The sequence below is a fragment of the Schistocerca nitens genome, chromosome 2 (assembly GCF_023898315.1).
Source record: "Schistocerca nitens isolate TAMUIC-IGC-003100 chromosome 2, iqSchNite1.1, whole genome shotgun sequence".
Taxonomy (NCBI): Eukaryota; Metazoa; Arthropoda; class Insecta; order Orthoptera; family Acrididae; genus Schistocerca; species Schistocerca nitens.
In genome coordinates this window covers 768,766,009-768,783,642 of record NC_064615.1, presented here as the reverse complement: position 1 = coordinate 768,783,642, position 17,634 = coordinate 768,766,009, and the positions used below count along the sequence as shown (strand labels likewise).

The following is a 17,634-nucleotide window of genomic DNA, read 5'->3' as shown; positions in this document are numbered from 1 at the left end:
AAAAAATTAAAAGCAGAGAACTCCTTTCCTCTGTTAATTATTTTTAAAGGAGTGATTCTTCAGGGCATCCCATAGAAGCAGGTTTTAGCAGTATCTACAATTAATCATGATTGTAACAGCAAAGAACTCTAGACTGAAGTTAAAACATAGAAAGACGTATTGGTCATTAGGAATTCCGTGACATACAAAAGTTTTTAGGTCAAGATTTCTCTATCTTCAAAATAGTATGCTTTGAAACAAACTCTTTTCCCTCACTTCCTCCCCTTATCTTTGTGTCTTCAAATAATTTGTATGTTATTTTCTCTGATTTCCTATGTTTGAACTTTATATGAAGGAAATAAATCAAGGGGAAAAACTATTTGTTTATATCTATAAGCAGCCACACTTATAATTTAAGAGCAGAACTAATGAGAATAGGATTTGGAAATATGCTGACTTACACATAACAGAGAACACGGTCTGGCTATAATCAAAATAAGCAATAACTAATCTGTCACATGCAAATAAAATCTATCAATTATTCTAACTTACTAAAAATGCAATGACACTGACATAAATGTCAAGTTAAATTCAGCTTACATTATAAAGTCAGAAAAACTAACCGAGCTGCAAAATGCTGCCATTTGGACTGCTGCCAGTAGGGCTGGTGCTAACAGTTGGCTGGCTACTACTGCTACAGATGTGAGCAGATGAAGGGCCAGGCTGTGGTGCAAGAGAACAAATTGATTCCTGCTTCAGGGGCACTGATGCACCTCCAACACTGTTCTGGCCTTTTGGAAGGTTAACTCCTAATGGCACATCAGGATCTGCCAACTGCTTGATTTGATACATCACACCTATGAAGTAAAACCAGTTCTATAAATCAAAAGAACTAATATCACTTGGACACATAACACTACTGTTCTACAAGAAAGATCAACAGATGACTACAAATACCATCACTGAAAGAATAATACTTGACCACCATCTTCAGCAAATGCATATATCTTTATTATTTGTGCGGCAGCAATTAACATCTCTCATATACACATGACAATTTTCAAAAAAACATCTACCACTCACAGGAAGTCCTGATTAGTGGATAGATCCATAAATAACAACTTGGCTAATATCATCCATCCATCCATCCATCCATCCATCCGAGATGTAAATATATAGATTATTGTGCTGCAGCTTATTTTTGCCTCTTACCACAGTCAGAACACTGATGAGCGCAAATGTCACCCCTCTCTTCTCAGAGAGGGAGGAGAAAAAAAATCTCCACACTTTAAGGACAATCTAACATTCATGTGGTGGCTGTTAATTGCTTAACTTTGTAAGTAGTGGAAAGCTATTTCAGAATGTAAAAGGTTTTTCTTTTCTCTTTGTTCCATTTAATCGTTTGTTACAGCTATCTGAATATCAACTATAAAGTGGATACACTACAATAAATTGCATTATCAAAGAAGAATTTTATTATTTCACATGGGATTAGTGGTGTTAAATTCCTGGGCATTTATAAGTTGGGGCAAATGGCCATGATAAATGCTTGGGCAAATATCTGCAATTCATAAAGCTTGGGCATTTATGCATTTTAAACATAGACTAATAAGCCGTGCTTATAAAAAAAATTTTAAGCTGATTTTTCCTATTCGAAAAGGAGTTTTCCAACACTGCTTCTTTAGTGGTTGGGTAACCAAGTTGAACAGCTGCTTGAGAGTTATACAGGAAATAAACAGGACTGTAAACTTAACTTTTAACATATTTAATTATGTCAATTTTATGTTCACAGCAGCATAGTCATAAGGAAGTACAGTACATAAAGAAAGGAGCAGACTGGTCTGTCTAAGATCTTGCTACATCTGAAAAAGCAGTTTATATATTGTATCATAACAGAGCTGTTCAGCACTGTGTGTGTGTGTGTGTGTGTGTGTGTGTGGACTGGCCCCTATCACTACATGGGATATACTTGATTGTAGCAAGCCACAGAAAGACAGAATCTTCTCGGGCCAAAACATGTTTAAGAAATACAAAAAGATTATTTGAAGAGGATGATGAAGTTCAAGATGATTTTGAAGGCAGTGAACAAATTAAGATGACAAAGTTAAAGTTCAGCAAGAAGATTCAGAAACAGAGGAAGATAACAGTGACGATGAGACAAAATGAATAATTTCTATGATCACAGAGAGTACATTTCTGGGCCAACAATATTATCTGAAAGTTACTTGGACCTATAGGTGTAGACAAAGCATTAAGAATGCCTTCTGAATGCATGAATTTGCCTCCAGAAGCCAGAGCTTCATTTCTGCATGGAAGATACAGAATTAGAGATAGCAAAATTTTGAGAAAAACAGAACATGAAATTACTGGTTTTTTATTATTTTTTATTTTTTTTTTATTTTTTTTTACAAAGTATTGCAAAATTTGGAACTCTGTAGTATAAAAATGTCTTGAACATTAGGAAACTGCTGTCCTCAGATTTATAACTGATAGCTACTGAATGCTGAAACTGAAGATTGACATATAAACTCCTCAAAGATGAAATTTGTAAATAATCTTACACACGAGGTTTTAATGTATTTTATTACGTCACTTTATTGCGAGATGTTTGGTACAAATTTTGCAAATATTTCAAACTAACTTCTCAATTAGTTAGAGACTTTAAACTTTCAGCACAGCTCAAAAATCGATGGCAATACAATATTAACTTGCTCTCTTGTCATGTATGTGGTGGAGGATAATTTGTGTTCCACTGCTATTTGTCCCCTTTCCTTGATCCTGTCACAAACGTTTCATGATAAGAACAATTTCAGGTAAGCCTCCTTGTGGAATTTATTCTCTTTAATTTTTATCTTCATGGTTGCTTCACGAGACATATGCAAGAGGAAGCAATATATTGGTTGACCCAGGTGAAGAGAAACCAAAATAAACCTTGAATTTACCATATGTCTCTGTTGTAATCTCATCAAAATGTTTGAAAATGTATAATTTCACACAGACGAAACTATAAAGTGCAAAATAATTATTTAAATAAATAAATTTTCCAAATAGATTACAATAGTCCTGAAAATCTGTGTTTTTGAATTTTTCATAACATGCAACAAGATAATAGGAAGGAGTGTAGAGAACAGCTATTTTTTGAGACAAGTTTGTATCATTTGCAGAGTTATAAAATTGTTATCGACTTAGGTGAACTACTCATACATCAATTATCTATTGCATGCACCACACAGTTTTAATTTTTAATTTTACAAGTATTCTCAGAACTACCAAAATTCACAAGCACAAATTTTCCATAGTGTCTGGATTGGGCTAGGAATCTATTGAGGCGACGAGAAATTATTTTATACTTTTTAATCCATTTTGAATAAGCATTTCATTGAAAAGTGTTTTCTTTAAATAATTATGCATCATCTGGATGACTCAGGAATTGATATTGATCTTCATAAGACACTTAAATATTATGGGCCAAAATGTGAAGAAGAATCAGAAGACTAAAGCAGAACCACAGGTAATGGAACTCTTGGTTTACATTATTTTATTGCTTTAGAGACCATTGTGCCTGGCATAATTCTCTGCGAGTTCTTTCCATCTTAACTACTTCCCCCTAAATACATAGAAAGTTTAAACGTCCAAGTTAGGAAAGGGGCTAATATTGATTCTGACCATTATTTAACGCGAATAAAAGTAAAACCTCAACCTCAAAAATTCTTTAAAACAAAAAAAATGTTATCCCAAAACTATACACAGCTAAAATAACTCCAGCTCTAGCGAACTTGTGGTGGTTGTGTGTGTGTGTGTGTGTGTGTGTGTGTGTGTGTGTGTGTGTGGCGCGGGGGGAGGGGGGGGGGGGGAGACCAATCCAACAATTGGCAAAGCCTAGAACAAAAGTTCATCAAAACAGCACAAAATTTAGTTCCACTTCGAAAGAAACAAACAGTCAACGTGGAATGTGGATTGTGAAACAGCAGTCAAGTCTAGGCACAAGGCATTCAGTAACTGGAATAGTAATAAGGGGGATTGTATGTTAAGGTAACCCTTTCTGTACTACTATCCGTTAATTTATGAATTCTTTTATTCTGGCATTAACATGAAAAATTTGTTCTCTGCAGCGTACTCTCAATGACGCAGAAAAGGATGGACGTTTTAACCCATGCAATTTTCGAGCACCTCAACTGACATACCTTTGATTAACATACAAAAGACTTCCTTCGTCGATGTCAATCCCAATTACTTACTGAAAAGTATTCAAGAATGCAGTTTCTCTCATTTATGCAGAAAAGACTACTTCATGAAATGGAAATGTTGTCAAACAAGGAGGTACAAAATTCAACAAGCTGTATCTAATTGATACTGAAACATTTGAAAAATTTAAGGATGCTTGGCTATGCCACAAACAACAAAAAACTAATACATTGCAACAATGGCAAATGGCCGTTGCTGTTCCGTATTTATTGGAAAGCTTTTCATTCTTTGCAAGAGGGAAGGAGATGAATTTTAAAATAAAACACTGAATATGTCCGAGAAAAGTGACTAAATTCCTAGTGTAAATGGTGTTGCAACAACTGAAGAAGCAGCACAACGATTCAAAAAATAATGGGCGATTACAGTCCAAGCTTTGTTATTAATACTCATCAAATAGGTTGCAATTATGAATCAAAGCATCATCAACCACTGAAGTTTTGGGAGATTAAAAACAGTTTTCACACAAAAGAGAAATTTGGCAAAAACTGCACATTTCTGTACAGTTCAATATGCTATCACGCATATTCTTATACGTGCAGAAAGCAGAAATAAATTCAGACTGAGGGTTGCTAAAGAAAAAGTCTGGAGTTAGAATACAGAATTATGGCCATCATCCGTTCAGAGGCACAAAAATTAACAAAAATGTTTTACAGATAATATTTGCAATCTGTAATGAAACTATGTGTCAGAGAAAATGACTCCTTGTTACTTGTTGATTCATGAAGTGGTCAGATGGACAACACATTGATAAGCCAAAACATTACGACCGCTGCCCACTATGACGTTGGATGCCGCCTGGTGGTGTTGCAAGCATGTGAGACTAACAAAAGTATGTTAGTGGAGCAGACATGGACAGGGTATCACATAGCACAGATATGGGCTGCAATGAGATAACCGATTCTGACAAAGGGCAGATTATTATTATTATGCACAGCCTGTGAATGAGTATCTTGAGAATGGAAAAGCTGGGCGAATGTTCGTGTGCTACTGTCTTGAGCACCTAAGGAAAGAGGTAGTACGGCAGTGAAACTACCACTAGGTGCTAAACGGTCGGACATGGGGTTCGGAGGCTTGTCTGATTTGTTAAGCAGGATACGTGGTGATCTGCGGCATCTCTGCCAAAAAAGCACAATGCTGGTACACGCACAAGTGGTTTGGGACACACCGTTGAACATGGAGCTCTGCAGCAGATCACACCTACGTATTCACACAGTGATCCAACAACATCGTCAATTATGATTGCGGTGGGCATGGGACCTGCAGGATTCCACCATCGATCAATGGAAACGTGTCTGCTCTTTGGTTGAATCACATTTTTGCTACACTAGGTTGATGGTCATCTCCACAAATGCCATAATCGAGGTGAATGGCGGCTCAAAATGTGCCGTGTGCCACAGATGAGGGCTCGTGGAAGCAGTATTATGCTATGGGAGATATTCTCCTTCACTTGCATAGTACTTGTGGTAGTAATCAAAGAAATGCTCACAGCTGTGAGCCACCTGTGTCCCTTCATGCTTTATGTCTTCCCTGACAGTGTCATCTTTCAGTAGTGTAACTGTCCATGTCTCGGGGAGCCAGAACCATGCTACAGTGGTTTGAGAAGCATTATAGTGAACTCAGGTTGAAGTCTCGGTGACCAAATTCACTTTATGTAAACCTTGTGGAAGCCATCTGTGTAGCTATCATGCACCATCACTGCGTATGCAACTCAGCGGCCTGCTATTTACTTCAGTTACGTGAGCTGTGTATAGGCATCTAATGCCACATACCTCCACACACCAGCTAACTAACTGTCACATCCCTGATACACAGTCAGTGATGTATTTCATTCCAAAGGCAGACAAACAAGCTATTAAGCAGGATGTCATAATGTTTTGGCTCATCAGTGTATTTGTGAACAGTGCTGGAAAAGCTATGTTGACTGTGCAAACTATTCCTCCAAAATATACTCCTGTCAGCCATGTGATATTTTTATCGCCAGGTGAAAAATACTATAAAAGATTTCAGAGTGCACCTGAATTACTTCAAGACAAATGAGAAACTGCTAAATGTGGAGGTGTAATAAAAAGGCTTTCAAAAATTATTGGGATCTGCTAGTACAGCATTTAGGAACATAACGTATGCTCAAAATGAATTGAAGTTAAGTCATGAAAAGACAGTATTTCAACATCATAATGCCCTAGAGTAGCAGGAAAAATTATTTCTTGTCAATTACTTGTAAACGAGGACCCTCCAAGGTGAATGGCTTCAGGGTGTGATCCTGGGATCCTAGCCTACACCATCATACAGGTGTGCAAAAAGTTTCTCTCACCAATGGGGACCTCTCATTGTAAATAGTTCATATAAGCAGAATGTCATAACATTCTGAGCACTTACTACCCAAGTTTTCTATGAAAGGACATGTTCTATGCATCTGAACTTACTTTGTGCTGAGGGGGCTACATCTACATGATTACTCTGGAATACAGAAGTATTTATCAGATTATTTCTTGATCATTCCCTCTTGAACAGCACACTACAAATATGATGAACAAAATATTTCCGTGCAAACTCTAATTTCTCTTTCTTTATTCCCTATGTGAGTGATTAAAATTACATGAAAAGATTGTGTCGCAATGAAAAACACCTTTATTTTAATGATTGCCATTCCAACTCACTTATCAGATCTGTAACTCTCTCCACTACTCTTTGGTAACACAAAATGAGCTGTTGTTCTTAGATGTCTTCCATCAACACTATCTGGTAAGGGTCCCACACCATGTTGCAATACTCCAGAAGAGTACAGACAAGTGTAGTTTACACAATCTTTTTAGCAGATTTGTTGTATCATCTTATGTGTTCTACCAACAAAACACAGTCTTTGGTTCGTCTTCGTATTACATTTTCTATGTGATTGTTCTGATTTAAGTTGTTTGTAACTGTAATTTCTTGGTATTTAGTTGAATATACAACCTATAAATTACTACAAAATGTGATCTTTGTGACAGGAAGTCACAAATTCATCTGCATACCTGAGATGTTATTTTTTAGGCAAAGAATTTGATTACAAGCTATCTGTTAAAAATGGTGTCAAAAGCTTTCTGGAAATCTGGAAGTATGGAATCAATGCAAGATGTCCTGTCAATAATACACTTCATGCAAATAAAGAGCCAGTTGTGTATCAAACAAATGTGTTTTCTGCATCCCTTCTGGTTATGGGTCAACAGATAATTTTCTCTGACGTATTTCATAATGTCGGAACACAGCATATGTCCCAAAATGCTGATAGAAATTTATGTCAATGATGTGAGCCTGTAAGTCATTGGATTCAAGTACACAACTTTTGTTGGGTGAATGGTTGTATACAATTAGTAAAATGGAGCTATTTCATCAGCATACTCTGAAAGGAACCTGATTATAGTATACAATCAGGACTGGAACACACCTTTGTTAAGCGACTTAAGCTACTTCATTATAATGAAGGTATCTACTTCCAAATTAATTATGTTGGCAGCTGTCTTCAGTTCCAATTCTGGAATAGTTCCTGCACCTTCTTTGGTGATTTATTTCAGAGAACTGTGTTTAGTAATTCAACTTTTGTTGCACCTTCATGAGTAGCACTACAACTGCCATAACACTAAAGGGGCACTGATTGTCTTGCCACAGAATAATCAGACGCTTTTCGAGTTTTCTGCCAGATTCTGAGACAGTCTGGTTAGGGAAACTGTTAAAAGCATCTTAAACTGAAGTCTGCACTAAGTTTCGAGCATTTGCAAACTGTTGCCAATCTTGTGAAAGTTTACATTCACTTAAATCTAGTGTGCTCTCCTCTCTTCGTTGCTTCTGCAACAGTGTCTGCATCTGTTTTGTGTACCACGAGGGATTTGTTCTGTCTCATTAACTTACTCATCTGCCATCAACACTATTTGGTTGAATTTAAGCCACGCCTGGATGATACAAAAGGAATTGAGACTCCCTCTTGGGAAAGCATCAAGAGAATTTTTATTTACTTTTACAACGATCTTTTGCATTTACTTTTCGTAGATTTGGATGGTAAATTTGAATCCATTAAGATGCGCTCTATTTGCTCAGGATTGTTTGTCACTAAGAGGTCCAGTGTGTTGTCATAATCAGTTATACTTTAGGTGAACTCAAACTAATTTCTGAAAATAAACTAGTAAAAAGAATGGTTGCAATCTTGCGTACCAGCCTACAGAGATTTTGCAAAAATCTCACCATAATTTCGAACAGAGGCAACATATTTGGGTCTTCACTGTGACTGGTCTGTTATTAGGTACAGTCTCATATCTTCTTGAAAATGCATACTGACATTCTCAACTGCATCATTTCCAAAAGCCCTGTCTCCAAACTTCCTCTTCTTGTACAATGGGTTTTCATTTTATAATGTAGTTTCATTTTGTATATCTAGAAAAAGAACCTGGTAACTATACAGTGACGGAAAAAAAGGACAACACCAGGGAGATGGGCAACAAACTAAAGTTGGTAGGCAAGTTTCTACATCTGAAAGATAATGTCCATTCAAATTTCAAGCAACTCGCGTAAGAGTGGAGATAGTTCCACTACCATGAGGACGTAGATCAGGTTTGCTTTAGACACACGATTTAACGGTTGTGAGTGTTAGCTACCTTTGAGATTTAACATGGCGAGTTGGTGTTAGTCAGGAATGCCTTTCAGGCAACAAAGATGCCATTATCAGCACCTCACAGAGTCTGAATGAGTGTGTATAATAGGGTTGCAAGAAGATGGGTGTTCCTTTTGTGATACTGCAGAAAGACTTGGGAGGATTGCAGTCACTGTCCATGACTGCTGGCAGCGGTAATTACCAGAATGTAACTGTCACAAGACAACGAGGCTCCAAATAGCCACATGGCACTACTAAAATGGAAGACCATGACGATGTATGGCTCTGGCATATCATACACATCTGTAATAGTAATTTGAGTAGCAGTTGGCACCACAGTGATACAACAAACTGATACAAATCAGTTACTTCAAGGACAGTTCTGAGCCACATGCCCTGTAGGGTGGATTTCACTGACCCCAAACCACTGCTATTTGTGACTTAGTGGTATCAAGCAAGAACTCACTGGAGGGCAGGGTGGAGGTCTGTTATGTTTTCTGATGAAAGATGGTTCTGTCTCGGTGCCAGTGATGGCCGTGTGTTGGTTAGGAGGAGGCCAGTTCAGGGCCTGCAACCAACCTGCCTGTGTGCTTGATACATTGGGCCTAGACCCGAAGTTATGGTCTGGAGTGCAATTTCATATGACAACAGGAACACACTCATTGTTACCCCACACACCCCAACTGCAAATTGAACATTAATCCGGTGATTCAACCTGTTGTGCTGCCATTCATGAATATCATTTCAGGTGGTGTTTTACAACAGGATAACACTTGCCCACATACTGCTGTTGTAACCCAATATGCCCCACGGAGTGTCGACATGTTTCCTTGGCCTGCTTGATCACCAGATTGTCTCCAATCGAACACATATGGATCATCAATAGACAACAACTTCAGTGTCGTCCACAAACAGCATTAACTGTCTCAGTACTTACTGACAAAGTGCAACAAGCATGGAACTCCATCCCACAAACTAACATCCAGCACCTATTCAATACAATGCATGCACATTTCCATGCTTGCAATCAACATTCTGGCAGTTACACCGTTATTAACATAGCAGCATTTCACATTTGCAACAGTTTCTCTAATACTTACATTAACCTGTGATCTTGCAATGTTAATCACTTAAATAAGGTTACCTAGACAAATGTAATCCTGAAATTTCCATCGGTATATTTTCAAGAAATCGGTGACAAATTATGATGTTAGAATTAAACACCAAAGTTTGAAATTTCCTTCCAATCTGACATGGAAAGTTAACTGAGAACAGTATTACGACATGTGGTTCTGATACAGAAATGGTCGGTTTCTGACAAGATTACATAGGATCTTCTGGAGGGGCTGTGCAATCTGTGACATGGCGCCTCTAACCACGAAGCCACTCTGCACGGCTTGAAACAAGTCATACAATAAAAAATAAACAACATAACCCTTTTTTTAAATTATCAACACAGTTGCTAAATTTCCTCGTGACAAATATGCCAGCTATATTAATATAGAACATTCTATCCAAAAATCTTTCTCGCTACTGATCTATGTCCTCAGAGTGTCTTTTTTCTTCCATTACCTACAAGTTCACACATTGACACATTAAGATAGGTGAGTCTATCTCTCTGTTATTTTATCTGAGATACAAAGGTATTCACAGTGCTCATAAATTACCACTCAACAATTTCAATAGCTCTTGCTAGATTACATTCACGTCAAACCGGACCAACTTAAATATACCAATGAAAAGAATATAATGAATTCCCTTCATTCAGGGATTTTACATACATAAATGTAATTGTAGTTGTTCTTTCGTTTAACAACCAGATTCATCTGACACAGATAAAAACTCAATGGATGTGCTGTCTTCTCTGTGGCTCAGAGCATACCATTTCCATCAACTTCCTGGTTGGACCAGACTCCAGTTTCATCTCACAGGTCCAAGATGTTCTCCTTGTCTCTTCTGCCCCTCAACATCACCCCTTCTCTCACACCAGGCAAAGCATGTTTATGACAATAATTAGTTTAATTTTCAAACTGTTAATTTGGATACCAAATGATAGCATATTTCGTTAGGTCACATGCTTCACTTAGAGATGACAAATAAAATGAAATATTCATTGGATTGTCACAATGCCTTTCTCCTAAAAAACTGCAAGAAAGTATATGACAACAGTTTATTATAAGAAAATCAAAGGAGAGGGGGGAGAGGGGGGAGAGGGGGGAGAGGGGGGAGAGGGGGGAGAGGGGGGAGAGGGGGGAGAGGGGGGAGAGGGGGGAGAGGGGGGAGAGGGGGGAGAGGGGGGAGAGGGGGGAGAGGGGGGAGAGGGGGGAGAGGGGGGAGAGGGGGGAGAGGCTTTCTGGAGGAAAATGTCCAATAAGTTGGCATTATGGTCCTGAAACATAAGCCTGTAGAGAAATGCTGACTGTAGCACTGGACAGTGAGTAGAAAGATCCTGTGTTGATATTGAACAGTCTTCAAATTATACTTGTTGCAGTTGAGGTGTGTTGCAACACCTGCACACTGTCAGCACAAAGCATGACTGTCCCACTTTCCAAGTAAACCTATGGAACTGGATAGATTTGAATTGTTACTCCACACTTTTCTATGACAATTAGAGGATCAGACAAATGCTGCACTCACCAGTGAAGGACCAAGATCCTTTCCACATTTTCTCTTGTGCAGCTCGGTGCTGAGTGCTTTTGTATTGTTGTTCACAATCAATACCTAAGAGGCCAAATGTGTCATTTTGAGATGGTTATGCTATCTTGGTTAATACAGTTGCCTCCAAAAAATGCAGCACATGGCTATGCATTCTCCTCCATGTACCTATCAGCCATAAATTGTAAGTAGCGGTCATCATCTTGTGTTGTGGATAGGAGGTGGCACTTCAGGCAACTCTTCAATGTTTTGCATCTCTCAATAACAGCTGAATGCCTGAATGAATGACACTGCTGTGATAAACACCAATTCAAAGGGAAACTTTCCTTCTTGTTGCAAAGCACACACAGTCTCAGCTTGAAAAGATCCTTCAATGCGCATTGACAGACTGAACAGCCTATGCAAGCCTCTCAGTCCCATTCACAGAGAAACGACATGCTATACTGAACTAGGAAAACATGTTTACTTTTATCTCCACTGCATTTCTTGTGATTGTACGATTATTGAGGAGGCAGCAAGCTCTATGTCCTTGACGCCTGCGAAGCCTTCTTTGAGCATTTTATACTGACTTGTTCAACACTACACAAGGAAATAAAACTTGGAATAGGTACTGCTGATGTGCTATAGATGAACCACCAAAAATGAAAACTACGAAGGTTTGCTTTCAAGATCTGAGATACTCCTAAAAAGCAGTGGAGCTGTTAATTGCATTATTGAAGGATAGGCTGATGCGAAATGGACATGGTGTATTGGTTGCAGTAAACAAGAAATTAATGCAGTGAGACTGACATTGAATTCCCACACACCACACGCAAATTATAGCTCTAAGAAACCCTAATGTGTGGTACAATAGCAAGTATTCTATGCCAAATACTTCAGTGTTTTTAAAATTCTAAATGCAGATGTTTGAGGATAAGTAATTGTTCTATCCCACCCCCAAAAAGTCTTTACAGAAAAGTCACATTTGCTAATATGTGGGACATTGTTCAGTATGCATCGAACTGGATGCAGTGTGAGAAATTCATGAAAAGATGGAAAAGAGTGGATGTTAAGTGGCCTCCTGTAATACTGTTAGATGATAGTGCTGGGAAAGCTGTGATAATCTTCCCCAACTGACAGCTGAAATGGACCAAGATTGTATTTGTATTTGCTTTGTGCGTTATCAATAACATACATTTTCATATTCCATTACACTAACTTCGTATAAGTTTTATGAAACCAAAAACAATGGAAGTTGAACAAAATTTACTGTCCTACACAATGTGACAGAAAAGTGACAAACATGAAACATGGGCTGCACTATTTATAGTCAAAATAGTACATGAACAAAGACTTGGTAGAAGCAAAGAAATGCACACGTAGGTGCACTGTAGAGATGGGCCGTTTGTGAACAAATGGGTCCAAAGGAACAGTTTACCAAAATGAACAAAGGAGTGAGAAATAGAATTCTACGGAACAGTCTTTCAAAGTTCACTTCGGTCATGGCTTTCTACTTATAGTTCCCGGGAACGAGAAACGGTCGGTCTCATTCCCACAGCAGCATGTCAGCCAGTGTCGGTCCAGCCTCGGTCCCGTTTCCGTCCGTCCGTCTGTCTGTCTGTCTGTCTGTCTGTCTCAGTCTTCCCTCGGCCGGACTCTTCCTCCTTCGCGTGGCCACTCATCGCAGTTCCACTGCCTACTGCTGCTAGTTAGTCAGTTTCGAGTTGTTGATTTCGTTTGCTGCACACGCCCATTCTAGATCTGTTTCAAACCTTTTTTGAACTCTGCACTTCCGGTTCTTTTCGCGTTCTATTCTGTGTCCACGACCGGTAATTAAAATGTATTTTATAATTATGTAAATTACATAAAAATTATGTTGTATGTAATATATACATCTTTCCAGGTAACTAAAGGACATGTCAGCTTACTTTAGTATTTCTATAAACAGCAGAAGACATACTTATAAAAACGCAAGTTTGTTTGTTATTACACATGCAAAGGAAGTTGGCACACAGGAGTGGCCATTTTCAGTCTCTCTTTGATGGAAGGTAAAACAGCATGTTCATTGTTATGGAAGGCAGACCGACGTACAACCGCATGAAGCCCACACTCCATAATCGAGTGTCTGGTGTCATATTTTGTAAAGAGAGTATGATATCTTCTACAATATTATTTCAGTGGTGCAGAGCGGCACACAAAAAATCGGCCCGAGTACTAGACTGCTCATTGTCGCCCACCAAGCACCATCTATTGCTTTGAAGTGGTTGTTTGCATTAGCTTATTTGTTATTTATTTACTGCCTAATTATTACATGTTTATCTATTCTGCAAGCAGCACTCAACAAATCTTGCATTATTGACAAGCAGTCTGTACTCACAGCCAGTTTTTCGTGTGCAATGTTATATTATTTCACTACCATCAGCCACATAATGCTACAGTTGGGCTAAATGAGAAGTGTTGTAGAATCACAGAACTCGCTTCTTACAAGTGTGTGAGGATTGTGTAATAAATAAAGACCCTGAGGGGGAAAGCAAATGCTTCCTCTTGGCAGCTTCCAACCTTTAGTCACTTATTCCACTCATTTTCAATTTTTTCCTACGATCCATATACCAAGGATGAACGAGTTTGTCCATCTGTAGTGCACTGTCAGTCTTTTTCAGTGACATGCTTAAACAAAATTTTGTTAGTTTACAAGCCATGTCACTTCAAATAAAACACACTATCTTTCAATAGCTGTCTCCACCGTTATCATCAGGAGTTAAAATCAATGACTGCTGTGGCTTGCACGTTCTGCTTAAATAGATGCAATAGCAGTGTCTGGAACATTCCAGAGAGCTGAAGTGACACATGCACAGAAGACAAGTTGGGCAGCTCAGAGCAGCTCAGTCCTGCTGCAGGACCAAGTGATGTCAGATGCGCAATGGGCTGGTGCCACATTTGAAACTGCCACTCCCAGTTCCCTACAGTGTCAAGCCTCTGTCTTTGCTTTTGCTTAATGTCCTAAGCCTACCTCCTGCCCTACTACATGTGCAACCCTGGTATCCGCTAAAATTGTTGCTGCTTGTTCTATTTTCAGCCACTTCTTTCATAATGGCATCCCAATATTATGATGGTTGAGCCAAAAACACTTGTATTTTCAAATTGTATTTTTATGTCTGTTTTCTAGGTAATGTTCAGCCATGGCCAACTTCTCAGATCCTTTTTTTTATTATGTTGCAAGTGCTTTGCGCAATACTCAGTAATAGTGTGAATAGTTTTTCCTTTGTAAATGCTACCACATTCGCAGGGGCACCATTCATGTCATAAGACTCCTATATGGCACCCTGTTAAAGACCACATATCTTTTATCTTGGAGATGGGATGGAGGACTTTCCTCAGTCCATGTCTTTCAGCAAGCATGCTATCTTGCTAGTCATTGCTCCACATTATGGAAGGAATGCAGCCAGCTTTGCTTCTTTTGACAATTCACAAGGCATCTTCGTTGGTGGCACATAAAAGCTTTTGCAATTTCTACCTTGCTGTAACAATTTTTCCTGGTGGTAACTGTTGTCATTAAAGTACTGGTCAGTGTGCACAGATTTCCTGTACACTGAATGACGAAGCCAGTGTCATGTCTTATGCTCAACTAAAACATCCAAGAATGGAATTTACTGTCCCTCTGCAACTTGACAATTTAATGTTGGAATGGACATCATTCAGGTGTTCAATGAACTCCTGTGGGGAGGTGTTGTCAAGGTAGGCTTTCCATATGTCCAGGATTAGACCTGAGTCTTGGTTTTTTTTTTAGTGCCATCCAGGGTAATGTATGGGGTTGCAAAAATGTCTGTGGTTTGAGAATTTTATCACTATCAGCCGATCGTGGAGCCACCGCAGACATCAATGGTGAAGCGTGGCAGTGAGTTCCACCTCAATATTCCACTTAATTTCGTCATTCCACAACAACTCGGGAATCATGTTTACATTTTTCGTGTGTGAAGTAACTTGTTTATATTTTTCGTCTCACCGTTTAGCAATTGCAAAACAAAGTGTGTATTTAGTGTTTCTTCAACAAGAATAAAAATTTTTGAAACTGTATAATGGCAGTAAAAACGAATGTGTTTATTGTGCATAATGTAATAGAATTTTCTGTTGCACATAATGGGAAAGGATGATATTAAAGATTACATGCAAACAGCCAGACATAAGAATGCTGTTACTTCAACTGCCAACATCAAAAATGAGAATTGTGATCTGGAGTGTGTTGCTAAAGAGGCTACATTTTCATACCACACTGCTAAGACACAAGCTCAGTGCCAAACCATCAGATTGCACATCAAACTGGTTACCAAGTTATATGACCCGAAATTTTCACCTACTAGAACCAAAATTGAGGCAATTACTTTAATATTATTTGACCACTTACATATGAAACTGTGTTGTGTACTTAAGAAAAATTTAACAGGAACAATGGACGATAACCCGAAGTGAAAGCTCGTTCCAATTGTTGTAAGCGTCTAGGGATATCCAATGAAGACTGGCACAAACGCCCATGTAACAATTAATTGTAAAAATATCACTCAGACTTTTGTCCCCTTCAACCCCCCCTTGCAGAATTAGCACTCCTGAAAGAAAGGATACTGCGGAGACATGGCTTAGCCACAGCCTGGGGGATATATTAATTGCCTGGGCTGCTTCTTCCAGAAAATCATGAAAGAAGAGGGGCTACATTTCAAATGAAGCAAAAATTATTTGTTGCTGTTAAGCAAAGTTAAGTTTTCAGACCTGTATATGAGAAGACTTAGGGATACACCATACAACTGCATCACTGACATTTCCAGATGTTCATCATCACATCTTCCCACAGCATAAATCTTATATTATGTTATGTTGGAAAGAAGTAGGCAGATCAGAAAAATTAATAACTGGGTCATTACAAACGTAGTGATCAGTTTTTCGTAATGAACCGCATGGGCATACTCTGGTGGTGGTTAGTGTTTAACGTCCCGTCGATGAGGTCATTAGAGACGGAGCGCAAGCTCGGGTTAGGGAAGGAATGGGAAGGAAATCGGCCGTGCCCTTTCAAAGGAACCATCCCGGCATTTGCCTGAAACGATTTAGGGAAATCACGGAAAACCTAAATCAGGATGGCCGGAGACGGGATTGAACCGTCGTCCTCCCGAATGCGAGTCCAGTGGGCATACTCGACACGCGAGCAGACCATTATGCGTCATATTTAAACAAAATTATCTCTTATTAGAAAACTGACAGAGTTCCAGTTTGGAGTAGATGAAAATGTCATGTAATTTTAAGACTATCTGAATAAAGTGTTCACCTAAGTTCAATAACAAAAAAGTTTCCCACGTGTCAGAAATTTGGCAACAACATAAGAAAATGCATTTTCGTAACCTCTCCATAATCGTCCTAATAATTTGTTGCTGCAAATATAAGTAAAATCTAAACATAATGCAACTCTTCCAGAAAACAATTATGGCAGTTCCATATCTGTGTATTGAACAGTGTCTGTCTGAGCGAGTTGAATAAAATGTAAAATTACGTGTGCATTCTGTGCCAGACAACATACAATGAGAACATTTTAAAGAAGGAGGGGAGGTAGTGAGAAGGAACTCCCTCGCCTAAGAATATGCTTCGAAGTTTTTATTCGTACGAAAATGGGAACTTCCTAAGAGAATGTTCTTTTGCTCAGAGAATCTTCTCCAGAGGATGTTATCTTTCTTATTAATACAATCCATTATAGAGACCATGTAAACTCTCTTCAAATCACTGCAGGTTTCAATGGTGTTTATCTTCAAGAGAGTTCAAAACTTTATTGCATAGTGCTGTTCACAAAGATCAGCCATGACGATGTTTAGAGTTGATTATGAGTCACATTAATTCTTAATGGCTGCCAACAGTCAACTGACATTGCTGTGTAATTTGCAGTGACTAGTGATTAGAGCACATAATTCAATGGCGTATGGGCTGATGCTGCAAGCCAGACTTAGCAGAAGGGGTGGGGGAATTCAGTGCCAACTTTTACTGAACATCTCATATTTCAGTCTGGAGGAGGGTATTAAAGTTAGTCTTTTAAATTCAAGCTGGTCTTTTAAATTTCAATGCTAAGTTTGCAGTGAAACAGCTCAAAATTTAACTCGAGTGTCTTTTGTAGTGAGTGAAAG

At 38.7% G+C, this 17,634-nt stretch overlaps 1 protein-coding gene across 1 annotated transcript in view; it reads right to left on the bottom strand.

Moving 5' to 3' along the window:
* LOC126237009 (E3 ubiquitin-protein ligase TRIP12) overlaps window positions 1-17,634 on the bottom strand; it is a 236,317-nt gene that overhangs the window by 95,316 nt on the left and 123,367 nt on the right. The window contains exon 17 of the mRNA XM_049946736.1: window positions 603-836. Within this exon, the coding sequence (XP_049802693.1) occupies window positions 603-836 (234 nt within the window). The remainder of the gene's footprint in view (window positions 1-602; window positions 837-17,634) is intronic.